The sequence below is a fragment of the Motacilla alba genome, chromosome 5 (genome assembly GCF_015832195.1).
Source record: "Motacilla alba alba isolate MOTALB_02 chromosome 5, Motacilla_alba_V1.0_pri, whole genome shotgun sequence".
Taxonomy (NCBI): Eukaryota; Metazoa; Chordata; class Aves; order Passeriformes; family Motacillidae; genus Motacilla; species Motacilla alba.
This window is the reverse complement of record NC_052020.1, coordinates 28830009-28848552: the sequence shown is the minus strand read 5'-3', so window position 1 is coordinate 28848552 and position 18544 is coordinate 28830009. Positions and strand designations below refer to the sequence as shown.

The window sequence follows — 18544 nt, the reverse complement described above, 5'->3', positions numbered from 1 at the left end:
TGGAAAAAGACCTTTAGAAGCAAGGGAAAAAACAGACTTCTGCAATCTGTCTTCAGAAACGGCTGCAATGCAGGTTGCTGCCAAGTGTTGAAGCTCTAAGGAGGACAAATGACTTGCTACCACACTAGAGAAGGGAAAAGTCACGTGCTGTGTATGGGCAGAGATGAGTTTGTTAGGAGGGAGAAAAAGACAGAGAGAACTGCCTTGTGCAGAAGGAGTAATGGAAAGGTAAATCACAACCTACTTTGGGCCCCATTCAAGTTTGCTACAGTAATGCCCATGCTGATAGCAAGAATAAAGTATAGACTGTGCTGCGAAATTACACCTTTATTCTTATCCAAAACCTCACCTCAAAAACTAACATGAATTTTATACTTAGATCTCCACCACCACAGGTTGTACTCGGCACTGAACAATGCCCATCCAAACCCCTCAGCCAAGGGGCACAGTGTCATTTCCCTGACTGTCGCTGTCGAGCCGGTGCTCTAATTTCAGACCAGGGTAAGGCAAGAACCTCCTTTGGTAGAGATTAGGTTGTTATGGTGTAAGTCAATTTCTGGCAAAATTCCCCTGGCTTCAAGCTTAGACTAAGATGAATGTAGTTCGGTCCAACCCAGTCTTCGTCATAAAACTGTTCATCTTCTGCTCTCCCCATAGCTCCCTTTGAAGGCTGCAGGGAGAATCATGTCTCTGCAAGAGAAATGACAGCAGACTGCATAGCTTCAGAGGAATACAAACATGACACACATTGTTTCAGGGTCTTCGGTTAAGTGCTAATCATCTGGATTTGGGTGCCAGTCCCGATTGTGAGAAATATGTAGTAAACAGAATCACGCCATGTGATATGCGGGCTTCACCCTCTTCCTGCTGGCAGCTGCACGTCAGCACAAAGCTGCGGTGGGAACAGCAAAACTGTCTCCACAAACCTGCCAGCCTTTTGTCCTCAGCTTGGTGCTTGCCGCTGTCTCATCTGAAGAACCACACCCACACAACAGAAGGTTGCAGAAGGATGTGTGCAATTTCGACTATAATCAGTCCCCTGGACATCTGATGTTTGGTGATCTCCCCTGCTCTGACCCCAGCATATGGCTGGGCAATACTATGTGCAGCTTCACAGGAAAAAGGGTAATTCAGATGCCACAGTGAGAGGCTCAAGCTGGTCTTGTCTGTGGGCCAGGAAGAAATAATCCCAGTCCCAACAAGCTGAATAAGCTGCGGGTGGGCTTGAAAGGCAAGGGTACAGTTGTCCCAAGCCTTTCCTCAGCAAGCAATCATGCGATTGTTACACGCTACAGCAGGTACTGGCCATCACCCAGGGACACCACGGCTGCGACACAAGCATGCGGCACAGGGCAGCGCTCCCGCTCCAGCTGCTGCCACACCACGCAGTTATGTCACCCAGTCATGGCCACACAGCCCTGCACCAGTACCCAGCACAGGCTGGGAAGAGTAAGTGACATGAACCAGTAGGCTAGAAAACAGTAACTAAAGAATTTCAGTCCTCTGCTCCCGCGGGATTCTCTTCCCTTCCATGGGATCACATATGCTATTATCAAGGCACACAGGACCTAACCTTTGCAAGACTCTTACTTCCTCTATGCAGTCAGATGGCCACACAGCATTGTGCTTGTAAGGGAAATATTTTCTTCCTGCAGAAATCAGACAATCCAACTCAGAAAGTAGAGTTTTCACAGATTAAATTTAACTTGATACTTAACAAGCCTAGCTACACTTATTAGTGGCCCAGGACCTCCTCACATCCTACCTCCTACATCCTATGCAGCATACTGGTACTGCCAGAGGAAGTTAGTCATTTCCACATTAGACAGCCTCCCATGCCATGAGCCAGCCAGCTCATTTTTGCACACAGGTAAGGTATTGTTAAGTGAATTAGAATTTATTTCTTCCCTTCTCAGCTGCCAAAACTGCTAAGCCACTTGCACTGCTTAGCAGGCTACTCTAGCAATTTTTTTCCCTGATTTCGTGATGCTTAAGAACCCAACCCTGATAATTTAGGGCCTGTCTCCTGCTCTCTGTGTGGTTTCTTTGCATTTAGGACTGCTGTAGGCTGAGGTCTACCCAGGAAAAATACAGAACAGAGCCCTGACATGCTCATGCTGCTGACTTTGAACCACATTTGAAGCAACAGCTAGCAGAACAATAGATGTTCATATGAACAGCGACAGGGTAGCAAAAGCAGATCAGATGAGAGCCCTATGGATTGGATACAGGATAAAGAGCCAGGCACCCATCAGTGGAGCCACTGCAGCAAAGCATCTCCATGCTGACAGGGAATTCCCGCTGTAGCAGCAACCAGTCCTGTTGTATTAACCCAAGAGGGAAACACCAGCTCCCAGGCATGAGGGGCCAACCCATAGTATACCCCTGTGTTCCCCAAGCTCCCTACAGCAGTCTGGCCCCTCTTTAAACACAGAGGATCAGACTACTGGTACCTGTTCATGGAAGAAGTCTGGTATTCTGCAAAGGAGCATAGCAAAGTCTTCAGGTTTGGAGCTTTCAGTCTTGGAGGGCTGGAAGACTGCACTTGCTCGGCAGCTTTGTTGCCTCAAAGCTTCAGCAACTGGGTTCATGAGAGCTGCACTGAGCTCTGGCAATCTCTGCAGGGCCTAACAGGAGGCAGTTAATGTTTCTGTACAGGCAACAGCAGCAGCTTCTTTCCCAGCTCAGCAGCTGCTGTGCAGCAGTTCTTTGACCAGTCATCAAGCACTCACTCCCAGAAGGCAGGAGACTGCACTGGACTTGAAAGTGAGACAGATGCCAAATCCCAGTCCAGGGCCAATGCTTGGGGAATCAGGCAATGTGATGTTCAGAACACAGATGTGTCAGTATTTATTTCCACATGAAAAACAGTCCAAATTGTTTTTTTCTTAGACTCTTTCCAGCTCTTTCCCATTCTCCTGCTGCTCCTTCACTGCAGAGAGCTATCTAAGTTTAACTCTTCTTCCTCTTATTGTTTTGGTAAATTAATTTTAACACCAATTAAGATTTTGCTCACAGTTCATGTCCACAAGTAGTAAATGTGGGAGCAATGTAGAGGCTGTGCCTTGCAAGGCAGGGAACAAACAGCTATTTCTCAGGCAGCTATGGCTAGTTCAGCCCACTTACTCTGGCAAGCAGTAAGCACAGTCTCACTGCTTCCAACAGGACTTACTTGTGTCAGGCAGATTTCCATTCCCTACTTCAAAACCCTTCCTCAATCTCAGATATTTGCATGGCTAGAGGTGGGCAAATTTTAAGCTGCATTCCTACCTATGGAGAGTTGGCAGACACTTCATTCTTTTCACATGCAAACTAGAACTATCACCTGGACCAAGCTGCAAAAATTCAAAGAATTTGGGCAGGGCTTAAATAAAGTGGGAAAGCATTGCTTTGCTTTCAAACATAGCAAAAGGTATTCAGAAGCCTGGAATAAAGCACAGACCTCTAGCTCCTTTGGCTGCCAGGAGCCGGGTGCCCTCTCCATTTGCTGCAGCTCCAAAGGGATTGGTTTCATGGCTGACATTGACCACTTTATTGACAAGCCACCATTTAAGTGGGCACTCCCACTCTGCACTTACCCTTCACTTCCCCCACCCTGCTACCTCGTTCTCTTTACCTTAGGCTCAACAGTGATCAACTCTGATCTGGCTGAAAGCTCAGTTTTCCATAGCACATTCAGGTACTGATGCATCCAACTGAGAAAAAGTGACAGACAAGCACAGTCCGACTGGACTAAAGACTCTGAAACTGCATCTGGAGTTAGTCTTGTCCCAAGTACATGGAGGAAGGGAGAACATTCAGCACTCGCATAAGCCAAAGTTAAATAAATTAGGTGTGAAACACGATTTTGGCAGGTATTTGGAATCGTCAGGAACTGTAAATTTGAATATACTTTATGTCACCCTCTGGCAAATTCTCTAGAATTCACTTTACAGACAGCAATTACAGTATACATTTATTCACCCCTTTTGTAAGGCTGCAGAAGTAGCAACGTTTACAAGCCAAAAAAGCAGATAAGCACTATAAAGTACATTAAGAGCTCTGGAGTGCATTATCCTGAATATACGTATGTGAAATATTTTGACCACTAATATCTTCTTGGGAAAGCAAAGCAAGCAACAAATGGGTAAATTAGATCCCAGTTAGCTCGATAGAAACAAGCATGTCTAGTTAATATTTGTATTTTATTCTCTTCTACTAAGACTGGAAGGGTGGTGGTTGTTCTGGGCACTGCAGCTTCATGACAAATAAGCATCCTTAAAAAAACCGTGTTAAGGGTTCACATGAGAAGAGGTCATAGGAGAAGATGACCTACCAATCCATCACACAGGAAGGTCAGAGTGGAACAGAAACCCAAGTGAGCTCTGCAGATGTCTCACTCTTCATGATAGCATGAGTACAATATTCATTCCCAGAGGCACACTTACCCAAAGGACACCTCTTACTGTGTACTTGTGTACTGTGTACAGAACTGATGAAGAACTTTGCTCTTTGCCTAGAGAGCTGCTCCTTTGGATGGGCTGTGCACCCTGAATACACACCCTCAATTCCCACAGCCTGACTGTGCCCAGTACAAACACTCCTCTACCTCAAGCCACCCTGCTGCTGCCCCACTCAGAAGCAGAGCAATGCTTGCTCAGGGGCTGCTGGAGCCCACTCCCAGTGTTGAGGCTTCCAAATAACCTCTGAAGGACAGCAACACCACCAAAATAGTCTCTAGATGAAAGAGATAAAGGTAATTATTAAAATCTTACTAACAAAAAGTTTCAAAAGCTCTCTCCAGCAGCACATCATTTTGTTAACGTATCAGACCACGAAAGCCAGCAACTCACCTAAGCAGAACAGCAATCTTCAATCCAAAGCACGTGAGATCACTGAACACAATGGCAGAATAAGATGGGAATTCCCTTCCCAGCGCCTGTTAACGAAGGTGAGGGAAGAAAAGAAAGGAAGAAGAGGAGGAGATAGAATTTGGGATAGGGATATACAGGTAGAAAAAGATATCATGGAGTACTATAAGATCGCTTTAAACTCAAAGCAAAATTTAACAAAAAATACTACGCTGTGATTTTATTCTCTGGTTACACCCACAGCAGAAACACACTACTAAATAGTGCTGTACTATGCTAGAAGAGTTGAAAATGTGAAGAAAGGGATACATAATTGTCAATTTGTAGCGATGTAGTGAAAGCAAATATCCGAAGCTAAACATCACAGAAATACAGAAGAACCCCTTTGAAGAGGCCCGTCACTAGGCTTGGCCCGGAAGAGACACTTGGGAGCACTTAATCAGGGTGTGCTGACAGTGGCTGCATCAACACCTAAAACCAAGTCAAACACATGGTGGTAGTGCAGAAGAACATGGAATTGAAAATAATTTCTTTGAATCAAGTGCATTACACCCAAGCATCACAAACAGGATGTACTGAAATCAGCACAAGTGGTCTTAAAGTAACGCATAAAAGCAACAAAAACGAATGTAAATCTAAAATCAGTTACCATCTTTTCAGTGCTTGTCGCCTTGCATCATCTGGGAACCACACTCACAGATCAGAGTTCTGTGGTGCAGGCATGTGTACAAACACAGCAGAAACATGGTCCCTTTCCCCAGTTATCCTGCAGCTACAAGCCCCATGAGAGAGTGCAGGAAGATGCAAGGAGCTGCACAGGCAGAGTGCAAGGCAACAGGCAGACTCTGCTCAGGCCAGCAGGCAGAGATCTTGGCACATCCCTGGCCACTGGCACTCCAGGACTTCCCCCCACCTTATTGACCACTGCTCTATGGCAACAAGTACATTTTCAACCTTTCATACAGATCTAGGACAAGTTAAGTATAGGACAGCAGCACTGGAGGCTGACAACGTGCACAGGGTCCAGAGGGGTAAGAACATATCTTCTGTCCTAGGCTAAATCCAGAGCACATGGAAGAAATGCATTCTCATCAGAAGTTCTTTTTCTCCATTTGACATGCCAGGAGCCATGGCGCAGACCTGCCTCTACTGCCCAGCACCACACAGGAATAAAGCCTGGAGACTGCAGGCTTTTAATTTATTAATTTCTCCAGAGCAAAATGAAAACCCTGCAATGGGAGTGGGTTTTGGGTGGATGCATTTTGCATTATTTTGGGGGGGGGTTTGAGAGTGGCAGTAGTAATCACGTTTGTTTGGTTTGGGTTTTGCTGGTGGTGTTGTTTTTTTTTTTTTTAATAAAACCTCCTCCTTAGGCCAGAAAGATTTTTAATTTTTCTGACTCCATCACAGGCCAAATATTGCCAACAAATACCCTCCTCAGCTGCTGAGTACAGCATGCCTGCCAGCTGGACGAGGTATTTTACCAGTGCACAGCTTTTGCTTGCTGTCCTTGCATGTAGTCACCCACCCTCACTGCTCCTCATCCAGCAGGGCCCTCCATTTCAAAAGCTGCCCACACTTGATCCTCACCATGGCCTTCCTCCTCCTCAAGAAGGAAGAGCTCAAGTTACAACAGGCTTCATCTCAGAAGGTAAGCATGAAGAAAGGTAACGAAGGCCAGAGACAAGCATGCTGACACTGCCCTCCTGTCAGGTTATAAAGGGAGAGCAGGTGAAGCCCTCAGGAAAGTTGTCTCATTGCTCCCAAGAGGAGAAGTGGCTGAAGGAAGCAGCAAGGGATGTGTTTGCCTGGAAACCCTGCAGGAATGAATTTGCCGGGCCAGAAGCTAAAGCATTGGCCTTGCCCGTGAACTGAGCGCTTTGGCAGGTAGAGGGAGAGCAAAGGCACTGCACATTGGGACAAGAGGGTACCCTGACAGCAAGAAGACACTGAGCCTGCTGTGACAGTGATTTTCTACCCTGTATAAACCAAACGTTAAGTACTAACACATCACACCTTCAATGCTACCTGCTGCCCTGAGAGTTCCACCCAACACTACCATCTTCTGCCACAACTTGCAAAAAGAAGGCTCCTTTTTGACAACACCACCCTAAACTAGGCACAGCAGCTCACAGCCATGGGGCTCTGAGGCATCCCCCTGCCATGGAAAGGCCACATGGCACTCGCCGGAGTTTGGCACAAGCGGCAGTGGCAGCAGTGCCAGGCTTGCCCTGTGTCCCCTGCACCCCTCTGAGCCATCAGCAGCAACTACCTCACACAGGACTGTAGGCAGAAGTTGTTCCAAGCACTGCAATCAGAGGATATTCTGCTTCAAGTGCCTTAATTACTGTAAGCAGTTCACTAATTACAGTAGTAATGATTGGATTATGGCCAGTTAACAGCTTTAAAGAAACAAGCCACTATAGGAGGGGGAGAGAAATACTCCTTTGGGTTTGGGATAGAAACAGATTTCAGCAGTCCACCCTGTAGGAAGCTGTTAGTAGTGGCTAGGTCAGACTATTTGCAACAAGCTGCAACAGCAAGGAGCTGTGTCATGTGTCACTAAATGATATGTTGGCACATGAAAATTATCAGTGCTGGAGGAGGTGTGTTTGCAGGAACAGGTGTTCTGTTAATGTGCTGACCCCATGTGCTCCAACACCTCTCCATGACTGGACCCGAAAGACACGATGCAGGCAGGTGTGCGCACGTTACATTACACGGTATCATGCCTGAGATGCTTCATTTCATCATGCAAGTGATGAATACAGGCCTTTTAGAATGTCTTAAGAGAGACTTGCTAGCTTGAACCAAACAGCTAAAGGCTACCACTCACACTACCAAAAGCCAAAGGCACTCGCCAAAAAGAACAGAAATTTCCTTCCACTAGCAATTGTTGCCAGCATTGGGAGGACCAGAAATCCATACAAGTAATGGGCAGGGAGGCTCCCTCCACACCTGACACATACACCTCCTCGTTCTTTCCCAGAGTCTGACTACAGAGCAGTCTGCAGAAAAGCAACTGGACTAATGGATCCCTGCAAGAAATCCTATCCCAAAGGACATACTGCAACAAGGGGGGCTACCAGCTCTGGAAGATGAAGTTTTTTGTGGCCCTCCCTTTTCTGAGAAAGGCAAGAAGATTCCCAGATATATGAGGCAGACAAGATTACCAGATACACAGCCTCCCCACCTTGAAAGGCACCTTCCACAAAATACAAAAGCAAGATCCTATTTTACAGAAGAAATCCCCAGTGTGTCGAAACTACAATAAAGGCAACAGTACTCATTCACAGGTGACTATCCTGATGGTGCTGCCAGCCAGCAGTATGCCATGGCACTGTGGGTCAGGTAGCTCTGCCTAACCAAGAAAAAGCCAATCCCCTGCACCACCACCAGGCACTTTAACATCTCTACTCGCCCTAGGAAATGCAGGTCTCTACACCTCTTGCTAGCCCTCACCCACAACAGCCAGCCCTTGGTGGTAACACACCACTATTGTAGCCCCTGCACAAGCTCTTCAGTTATTCCCCTTGCCTCCCCTCAAGTATCTCGTTCTGCTTGGTTTCCTTGTTCTCTTTTCCCTTCAGAGGTCTTCAGCTGAGGACTGGCAGAAACTGAGCTTGGTATCGCTGGCTGGAGGGTGAGGATTTCTGGCAAGAGAAAACCAGTAGATCTGGGCATCTTGCCCAGAGTGAGTTCACACTTGGCTCACCACAGCTGGAAATAGTCTCATCTCTGGCCAGAGTTCCCCAACGGCCCAACAAAACCCTTGGGAAACAGCAAGTTTCCACATGCTGACCATTTTGAAACAGCCTGAAACAGCGGTGTTCATGACTGTACTACAGCATTGCACCCAGCCAGCCTTCTCTGCAGGCACAGCCGCCTGCAAGGGCCACTCCCAAGGGGTGCCTGATGAGCAAGCTCTGATGAAGCACAGAGTCTCTGGCTTTGTGTGCAGAACCAGGTGGGGCCAAGACCAACGTTTCTTCTGAAGATGCTCCTCTTGTACACCAATACTGCAAGCAGGGCTAGAGGGAAGGCAGAGGCTAGCCTGGCACAGATACCGTCTAAACAGCTTTAAACAGCCTCCTTTTTTGGCACTGTTTAGCAGTTAAGAAACTAGCTTGCTTTTTTTTTCAATCATGGAGTCACTTTTTACAGTTTTCTTGAGGATAAAACATTTAAGTAGCAGAACTAACTTGCCATGTACTGAAGGGCAGATTTAAATAAAGTGAGTGAGGGGGATTACAGGTAAGTAAGTACTTTGGTAGCAAGATAAACTTGGCTGCTGTAGAGCCAAGGAATCTGGCCAGGAAACAGGGCTCTAGGATGTACACATCATTTTCCATGATGAAGAAAAGAGCACTCAGCTGGGATGCAGAGACCATACATGGTTCTCTCACTCTGTCACATCTCTCAGAGGCTTTTACGGGCTAGCTCCTGCAGGGAAAATGTAACAGCACAACTTCCATTTACAGCAGCAGTGAAGTTCAAATGCTTAGCATCATATGAGTGAGGAGTATCAAGTGCCCTGGCTGCCTGATCCAAAGGACATGGAAAGCAGAAGTCCTGCCTCTACTGCCAATTTGCCTTGGTTCAGCACCTCTGTAGGACATGAGGATCATCCTCAGCATTATAAAAGGAAACATCAGTATTCTGTGTGAAATTTCTCCAGCCATCCACCACTGTGTTCATAGAAGGAGCAGAGCAAACCAGCTGCCCATTCACACTATGCCACATACAAGATTTCACAAGGGTCCCTCTGAAAAGCAAGGGCCATGCATAGGACACATGAGCAGAGCCCACCCGTGCTATTCTGAAGGGCAGGCCCCACACTGCAGCAGTGCACAGTCACTGCCAAGGCGGGTTCACTGACAAGCAATCAGCTGACCCATCAAATCATCCCTTCCTTCCCACTGACCACGTAAGTTATCTAGGAGGATGTGGAAAAAGTTGCTGCTTAAGAAGTCTGCCCTGCAGCCTCACCTGCCTATGAACTATCCACACTGGTGCTCCCAGTAGCCCTGGATTGCAGGTATTCAGAGACCTACTTGAAACCACTCCAATGTGACTGACAGACAGGTGATACAGAGACACACATTAGTGGTGTTCACTGTAGTGAGTGTAGATGTGGAACAAGACCAAGACACGGTCTTTCCACTTGCCAACACTTCCCATCTTGGCTCTAATACCATAGAAAAATGACAGGTTGGCTGTCATTTCTCACACCACAGGGTTGAACACATTGCCAGTCTACACAGATAGAATGACAAGTCAAAGACTTATCTGGATGAAAGACCAAAATCCCCTCTGTTTATGCGTGCATTCCCCAGCCCTGCCAATGGGAGCTGTTTCAGATCACTGAGGGTTGAGAAGGTCTCTGCAGTCTCATTCATGTTGTAGTGCTTCAAAGCAGCTGTGGATTTGGAAGCAGTGTAAGAGAGGACAATGGCAGGTAAAAGCATGAAGACAGCAAGCTGCAATACATATGAGAGTCGGCTTTCAAAGGCCAGACCCAGCCCTTACCAGTAAGATACACTCATTGCCAGCCGAATGGCAAAGACACAGTAAGCCAGCATGGGGAAAAAATGGTTCTGTATTACTGCCTAATAGGGAGCCAAAAGGTTAAACTGGCACCAGGCCACACCACATCCTATGACCAAGTTCTGCTCTCATACAGTAGGGGAATGAGAGCAGGGAAGGCAATGGCAGGAAGGGAACTGGAAGCAATTTAATTAAACTTATTCTTAATTAATTTTTTAATTAATCATATTAATGCTAGTGCCTTTGTTCACCTAAGCATTTTTTTGATTGGCCCAAAAAGTCCCCAGTTCTGTCTCAGTGATCTGAGTGACTACTGGGAACCTGTACGTCAGTCTCAGGCACCGAGGCCAAAAAGAACTGGTGGGTGGTTCCACAGACTTCAATAGAAGGCTTTTCTGGCATGACCAGACAGACAGTACTGCTGCTGACAAGTCTATCCCACCACTCTTTACCAACTCATCCCCACATTCAATCTCTGAGTAACAATGCTTCAGCCCCAGAACCCCGGAGTCAGAGCAAATCCTATGCCTCTACAAAGAAAAGGTGACTATCTTTCTTGCTGACGTTATATTTTTCCCACCCTGGCAGTTGTCAAGCATATTATACCTGCTTTTTTCCCCTTCAGGCACAGTTCACATATTGCTTTGATGAGCAAACAGGTTTTTACATTGCTATAGAAGATTTGTAGAAGTCATGCTAAGCACATTCCTTATGATAACCATCATGCTTCCAACAGTCACACATGGCAAGAAATCAGTTCTACATTCTCAAACAGAATAAGAGCAAGTCTTGCACAGTCTTCCATCTTCTTCAAACACCATTTCTCAGACTGCACCTCTAAAATACCTCTAAAAATCACAGCAATCCATCCAGCAAGCCCCTGAGGCTGACTCAACACATTCAAGTGAGACCAGTCCATTGTATGTCATATTTTTGCAGCTTCCCAATGCTTCCCCAGACAGTTCTCCAGCCTCTTTTCTACACTGACTGCTTTCTGCACCTCATTGTCAGAAAGAGCACAGCCATTCTCCAATAGCATAAGTGCACCCCAGAGAACAGCCTAAGTGTCAGGCACAACAGTGATAATCCATAGCCAGATGGAAAATACTCTCAGTCCTTCACCAGCAAAACCGTGAAAGTTCTCACCATCTCTGTCACTGCCGTTTGTGCCAACCTTAAGAACTCCAGGTCAATGTTTTCAGTGGATTTCAGTGAGTAGCCACAGAAAAGCACACAGGCTCACAAAATGGCTGGGGAGGCCAAATGAACCCTGCTCCTCCTGCACCTGACAGTGCATGAGAGCTGCACCTCTCACACGGCACACATGAAAAGAGTGAAGTGCCTACAGCAGGAGCAGCTGGGACCTCAGGGCTAGGAAGAACATTCACTGGGTCGCTACTGTAACATACAGTTTCTAAAAGTGTAATTCCAGTGTACATGAACACTTTTACCCAACAGGTTTAATGTCCCAAGTTCTCTATTACCACCCAGTTATACCTGAACTATACGTACAACACCATCTCATACAAAAGCATGTGCTTCCAAGGGGACAAGAGGGGACAAGTTCTTGCCCAACCCACAATAAAACTGGTTTCCAAACAGCTTCTTCTTAAGGATGCCCTAAGTAGCATGCCACATGCCCCAAGCTACAAGCACTGCAAGCGGTCAGGGCAGAAAACAATGTTATCCTCTCTAGCCTTTGCACTCAATGCACTGAAAAAATGTCATTACTAAATCACATGCACAAGAATTTAAACTGGCTGCCTGAAGCAGTCAGCAAGAAATTCCCCAGACAGACACACTTTACATCACTGGGCTGGTAGCTGGATGCCTTTGAGGTGTTTCACCCTTCCCTAGAGGGCTGGAAGGATAAGTTCAGTGTACAGATTGATGAGTACCATGGTCTCATAAACTGATCCTGAAAGAATCTGCAGTCTCCATCCTAACCCATGCCGGCTTTCTCCTTAGACTGCCCCCTCACACAGGATTCTGAACAGGAGGGTAAGACACAGCAAAATACGCACACCTCATTCATCATCCACCATGAAGTTACAATGAATAATAATGTTCTGGTTAAAAAAATCCAAACACGCACATCCTGACAAAACCTGATCACAGAAAGTATGAGGCAGCTCCCACACTCAAGGACAAATAACTTATCTACAAAGCTAGATATTTCCAGAGTTCCATACAGCAACTTCTGAGCTAAATGTTTTGAAAAGCAAGTATCTGGCAACAAAATACCTATGTTAAACAACAAAAGCTTGATCTGAAAGATAGGAGATATCTGGTGACCTATATTGCCTGCCTGCAAAAGAGCAGCTGAGCAAGCATCCTTACAAATTTGACCATTCTGCCTCAGTATCAATACTGGTCAGCGTGAAATAAAGCACGTAGGATACTCAGGTGCATCAGGACCACCTTCCCTGCAGCACACCCACACTGCAAGGACCATCCCTTGCTACAGCCCACACAGGCTACTATGCAGGGTCACAGCAGGAGCAAAGCAACCCAGTGCAGTGCATTCTCAACAATGCACATTTATTTACCTCATGGCTGAATCTACGATGGCACTGAAAGAAATTTCAGCAAACTTCAGTTTAGGAGTGGTATCACACCTTTTTGTGGGTCCACAGCAGCTACCATAACTGTAGCTTTCTGGAAGTTTAGATACCTTTCTCAAAATAGACCCTATCTGGACAAGAGGACACTCATCCTAAGTGAAAAGGAAACTATGATTGTGGCTTTTACATTTTGTCAGAGATAATAGTCACACTCATACCACCTGATCGGAGCATGCTTACCAGCAGGCTTGGAGGTGGGGTGTTTCCATGATGGCCCTATTTAATGGGTACTTTCTATCACTAGCAACTTTCTATCATTACAACCCCACCTCAGAGAGGCGATTAGAACAGCAAAATTCAAATCATAAGAGCAAAAAGGCCTGCAGGATGCAGACATAGTAGGGCCATGAGATGCCTGCCTTTTTTTTTTTTTAACCCTTGTATATATGTGTATCTTTACATGCAGTGCATGGCACAGAGTAGTGAGAGAGGTTTAAGAAGACTTGAGTTTCTAACAGGCAATTTCTGTAAGTTCATGAACAACTGTACTTAGTAAGCACTTCTTTGGCACAGAAAAGGTGCCACCAAAGTATGTGCTATCACTGCTTCGGCAGCACCATAAATCTGACCAGTCCAGTTCTCTAAGCCAGAGATATCATTTACTGCCACATTGTCAGAGACGCCAACAGGGCAGGGCAGAGCAAGAGTGGATAAGGCACATGGTACATAAATTTCATGAGTTTGATTTTTTTATTAAAGACAAGCATTATTATCATCCCTTAGAGCATTAAAGTTGCATATGGCTATCTTATACACACTGCAAATGAACACTGCTTCCTACTCCTAAGAAAGCAGTTGTCAGGTCAAAAAGCAATTTGGCATTTAAAGTTTCCCTGCCAGCTCTACAGTTGAGACAAGTTGCTTCAGGCAAGATTTCAAAATAAACCTGAAGGAGCTGTACTTTGAGTAACAAGCTCACTAAAAGAGAATGGCCCACATGAGAGCCTGCTATATGCAGGACCTGAAGGCTGACCCATACCAGCACCCCCAACAAACCCAGCTTCACCCCCAGTGTTATTCCTGACACTAAGGAGACAGTGGCTGGAGATGGTCCTTCTCACCATCACCCTTCACCTCATCTGTGAAGATGAGCCAGGCATGCTGAACACTACCTGGCCCACCTAGTCCCTCACACCAAATCCACCAGCAAAAGTTTGAATGCTGCAGCTGGTAACTTGTCATCAGGAGGAAGAAATGTCCTTGCAGGCACAAGTGACAATCTCTTGGCCACTAAACACCCACAGATGTACTTCTTACTAAGCAACCTTGACAGCTAGGTGAGTCCATTGCAATGGCTTTCAGCAAGTTTTGCTTTGCAAATCTGCGAAACTGCAGGATCAATCTTGTTATGCCTTAGCTCGTGCTACTTTGAGGCTTGACTCCAGACAGGAAAGAAGAGACGGCAGAGGAAAAAGAAGGCTGTTACAAGAAACTGCTGAGATGAGTTCAACAGTTCAAACTACTGAGATGTCGTTCAAAGGAGAAAGTATTTTAATCCCCAGAACAGACCCCTGCTCCTGCACAAAAGATTGTGCAGAGGCTTGTATCAGGTGAAAAGTAGCTGAATTTGTTCTGCACTATTTTTTTTTCTGCTTAAGAATAGCAATGCTGTGATGAACTCTTTAAAACCTCTTAGAGAGTCACTTCTGATAGAATGAAAAAATGGCTTCACGTGGAAAGCTGCTTTCCTCCCAGGAACTGTCACTTTATCCCTACACTGTAAAACAGCAGCTTCCCAGGAAGGGGCAGGTAGGCAGGTGTGAAAACAGTGCTTCTCCTCTGTATGATATTCAAGAGGCAAACTTTCACCATCCAGATACGAAATTCATTCTGCAGTTTGCCTATTTACCCATTTCAAAGCACCATTCCAGACAGCAAAGTTTTAATATCCGCCTCAGCACAGGTAGGAAAACTGCAAATCAGCTCCCAAAAGCTCAACAAACTTGTCCTTATAATTTTAGTAATGTCTCCTGTAGAAGACATTACTAAAATTCAGTAATCTTCCCACTTTTGATGTCTGCTGTGAGTTCTGCTGAGCCTGTGCATCCAGGAGAAGGGGAGCTGGACTTAATTCACATTTGAGTAACATCACTAGACTGCTCGCTTCCCAAGTCTCAATGAGTCCCAGCTGCACAAAACCTGGCAGGACAGCAATGTGGCACAGCTATCCACAGCCTACGGAGCCTTACTGAGCCAGGACACCAAGGGCTGGGTTGGAAACAGCTGGCAAGACACAGACTCTTCTTGCATAGACATTTGCTCGCTGCATTACTGGCCATGCCACCACTTCAGACATGCTGTCCTTGCTCTCAGAGAGGGCCCCAGAAGCAAAGTTTCAAGTCTGCCTCAGCAGCTGGCCTCAATGTTATAAATAATAATAATGATGATAATTCAATAGCACTTAAATCAGACTTAGGTGAAGAAAAACCTAAAATACATGAGTCAACAAGAAAAGACTGAGCCTGAAATAGGTTAGATATTAGGAAAAAGCTTTTCGTGGAAAGAGTGATAAAGTACTGGAAAGGCCTGCCTGGGGAGGTGGTGGAGTCACCATCCCTGGATGTGTTTAAAAAAAGACTGGATGTGGCACTCGGTGCCATGGTTTAGTTGAGGTGTCAGGGAACAGGTTGGACTCGATGATCTTGAAGGTCTCTTCCAACCTTGTGATCCTGTGATTCCGTGTGATTCTGTGAAAATGATCTACAGGAATATTTGGTAGGCATCAATCTCGCCTATTACTCTCAGTAAGCTATTAACTAACATGTTCTGTACTGAACATTCAACCTTAATTACTGCAGTGATTTCATTTCACAGGTAAGAAGGAGTGACAGTTTTACTACACCACACTTTTTGCTTGGTAGATACTGTTACCTTCTTACATCTGAAGGAAGCAAGTCCCAAGACCCCAACAGGGCTTTTGATCACATTCAGACCCCCAAAATCCCTCAATATATGCCCAGCCTGCCCCGGCTGGGGTCCAATTACCAATCCTTCTGAGGGGATATTAGCCTGATGGGCTGCAACTGGGAAGAGCCATCACTCCCAGACCTGATCCTCCTAACTATGGGGGGTGGAGGGGGGTCACCATAAAACTTTGAGCTTGTACCCACTGCAGAAAGGAACAGCTTCAGCTGTTCATCAGCAGAAAGAGAAACAATAAAGTGATCCCACCACCAGTGACAGACATTTAACTATATAGAGTCCTCCAGTCCAGCAAGCTGGAGAGTGACTCCCATCACATCAAATTCAATTGGTAGCTGCTGACCAGTACAAGAAGTTAACTTCCATTACTTAAAACTCCCTCTTGGCTTCTTCCCTCTGCACAAGTAACCCACGTTAACAGAACAGCTCTCTGTCACCCTCTTGTGATAGGACCAAGAGGACTTAAAATCTCCTGGAAGGAGGTAATACTAAAAGAACATGACATTTACAGCATGTACAACCTTGGGTTTAAGGATTTTGAGACCAAAGGTTCCACTCCTGCTTCTGAAAACCAACTCAGTGTCCCCCTACATATAAAATATTTTACCTCACCCGGCACCATAAAAGGCAAAAAAAAACTCCTACAGCGTAACAATCATTCCCCTTCACAGCCCGTCAGCAAGGCTGGTGATCTTGCTCTGGGCCTCCCTAGCTCTTTCTAGATATATTGGCCAGATACAGACATAGGACTGGAAACAGAGATCGCAGCCAGGCAGATCTTTTGAAAAGGAAGAAACTTCCCTCCTCAAAGGAACAGAGCTCTGACTTCCAATGAGCCATCCACCACTCACAGCCCAGACCAAGACTGCATTTCTTGCTTTTCCTTTGCCGAAATATAACCTCACCATCAATTCTTTCTTCAGTAAATGCCCTTGTTCGTATACTTTAGTTCTCATGCTGTCTACTCTCAACAGTCAAGTCCCTGAGCAAGGAAACCACTGACAGCAGCTCTATAGCTATCACCTTCAATTAACTCATCAGACTCCAGGGGAAAAACTTCTCAGTGGCACCATTTCACACAGCTCTGAAGAGGAAAACCTGAAAACCTTTGATCTGGAAGTGGAGGAGGGGAATAGGAAAAGGGTTAAAGAAAAATAATAATTTTCTCACTATTCTCTCTGTGCTCTCCTTCCCAACTGTTCCCAGCTTTCTACAGAAAGCCCCACACCTCAGGCTACATTATATACGCTGATATATCATTTGTGCTAAAAAAGCACTATCATCCCCCCTCTCATGGAAGGTCTGGGATTCTCCTGCCTGCTCACAGCAAGGGGAGAGCAAGGCACGATCTAAAACACAAGCCAGTGACTGGCTGTGAAGCCAGTGGGAGCCTGCTGCACCCCAAAGTGCCTCTGCCATGCCAGCATCAGTGCTGTTCCAAATTCTGCTTTACTGTTGTCTCATCGAGTGACTAAAACGGAAATGTTTCGGGGATTAGGATTCCTGAGTGATCTAATACAGGATGCTTTTGGTTTAAATGAGGAGGGGAAAAAAAATATAACTAGCTAGCGGCGAGGCTGGAGCTCCTCCTGAGCTCCCCTCCCCACCGCCACCCTTTCGGTTTAAAAAGGGGCCGAATGTTACCATTTTTGGACATGAGCTCCGCGCAAGCCCTGCCCTAAACCACACCATTCAAACCACCAGCCAGTTACTGTCCCGCCGCCGGCCGGCGGGGCCGGGGCACGGGCGGCGGCGGGGGTGCGGGGGGGATGCGGGGGGGCCCCGCCACCGCCCGCCGGCGTCCTGGCCCCGCCCGGGCGCACCTGCGGGCCGGGAGCCCGTGACCCGGCCGACGTTTGCTGCTGCGGGGGGACCGGCCGCGGCACCTCCCTCCCCGCCCCGCCATCACCTGCCCGCCCGCCCCCGCGTCCCCGCCGCCTCGCCCCGCCACGCCGCGCAGCGCAGCGCCAGCCCCGGCCGGGCGCGCACCGGCCCCGCCGCAGCGGTGGAGAGAGCGGCGGGGCCGGGTCCCGGCAGCCCCACGGGATGTACGCCAGGAGAGAGGACGGGGGTGCGCGCCCACCTTCCTCTGCTGCTTCTCCCAGGCTGGGTCGAGGAGCAGGTCCCGGTCCCAGTCCTCCTCCGGCTGCATGTAGTCGTTGGTCTGCTGCGGGTCGTAGTGATCCATGGCTGCGGCCGCTGCTGCCCGTCGCGTCGCGTCCCGCCGCTGCCGCTGCCCGCTGTGTCCGTCCCGGCCCCGCGGCCGCTCAGCCCGAGCGCGCGGCGGCGGCGCCCGCTCCCTCCTCTCTGCCTCGGCCGCGCGCAGCGCCGCGGGGGCGGGACGCCCCGCCCACCTCCCGCCTCCGCGCCTCTCATTGGCCACTATTCGCGCGGCCGCGCCCCTGCCCACGACGGTAAGCTCCTGTTTCATTGGTCATCATGGACGTCCGTCACAAGATCTTTGTGTCGTGATAGGCGCTTTGCGGCAGCCCCGCCCTACTCTCGGCCCTGCCCGGCACCCGCCCGGCGTGGGGCGGAGGCCGCGGGCGGGTGCGCCGTGCCGTGCCGTGCCGTGCCGTGCCGTGCCGTGCCGTGCCGTGC

At 47.5% G+C, this 18544-nt stretch overlaps 1 protein-coding gene across 5 annotated transcripts in view; it reads right to left on the bottom strand.

Annotated features, from left to right (window-relative positions):
* Window positions 1-18268, bottom strand: part of ACTN1 (actinin alpha 1) — an 86869-nt gene extending 68601 nt beyond the window's left edge. For 4 of the 5 annotated variants that reach the window (XM_038137213.1, XM_038137209.1, XM_038137210.1 and 1 more), the window contains exon 1: window positions 18027-18268. In XM_038137213.1, coding sequence (XP_037993141.1) covers window positions 18027-18131 — 105 coding nt within the window. In that variant the 5' untranslated portion in view covers window positions 18132-18268. The remainder of the gene's footprint in view (window positions 1-18026) is intronic. The other variant, XM_038137211.1, reaches the window with a different exon arrangement.
* Between the last annotated feature and the right edge of the window lie 276 nt (window positions 18269-18544).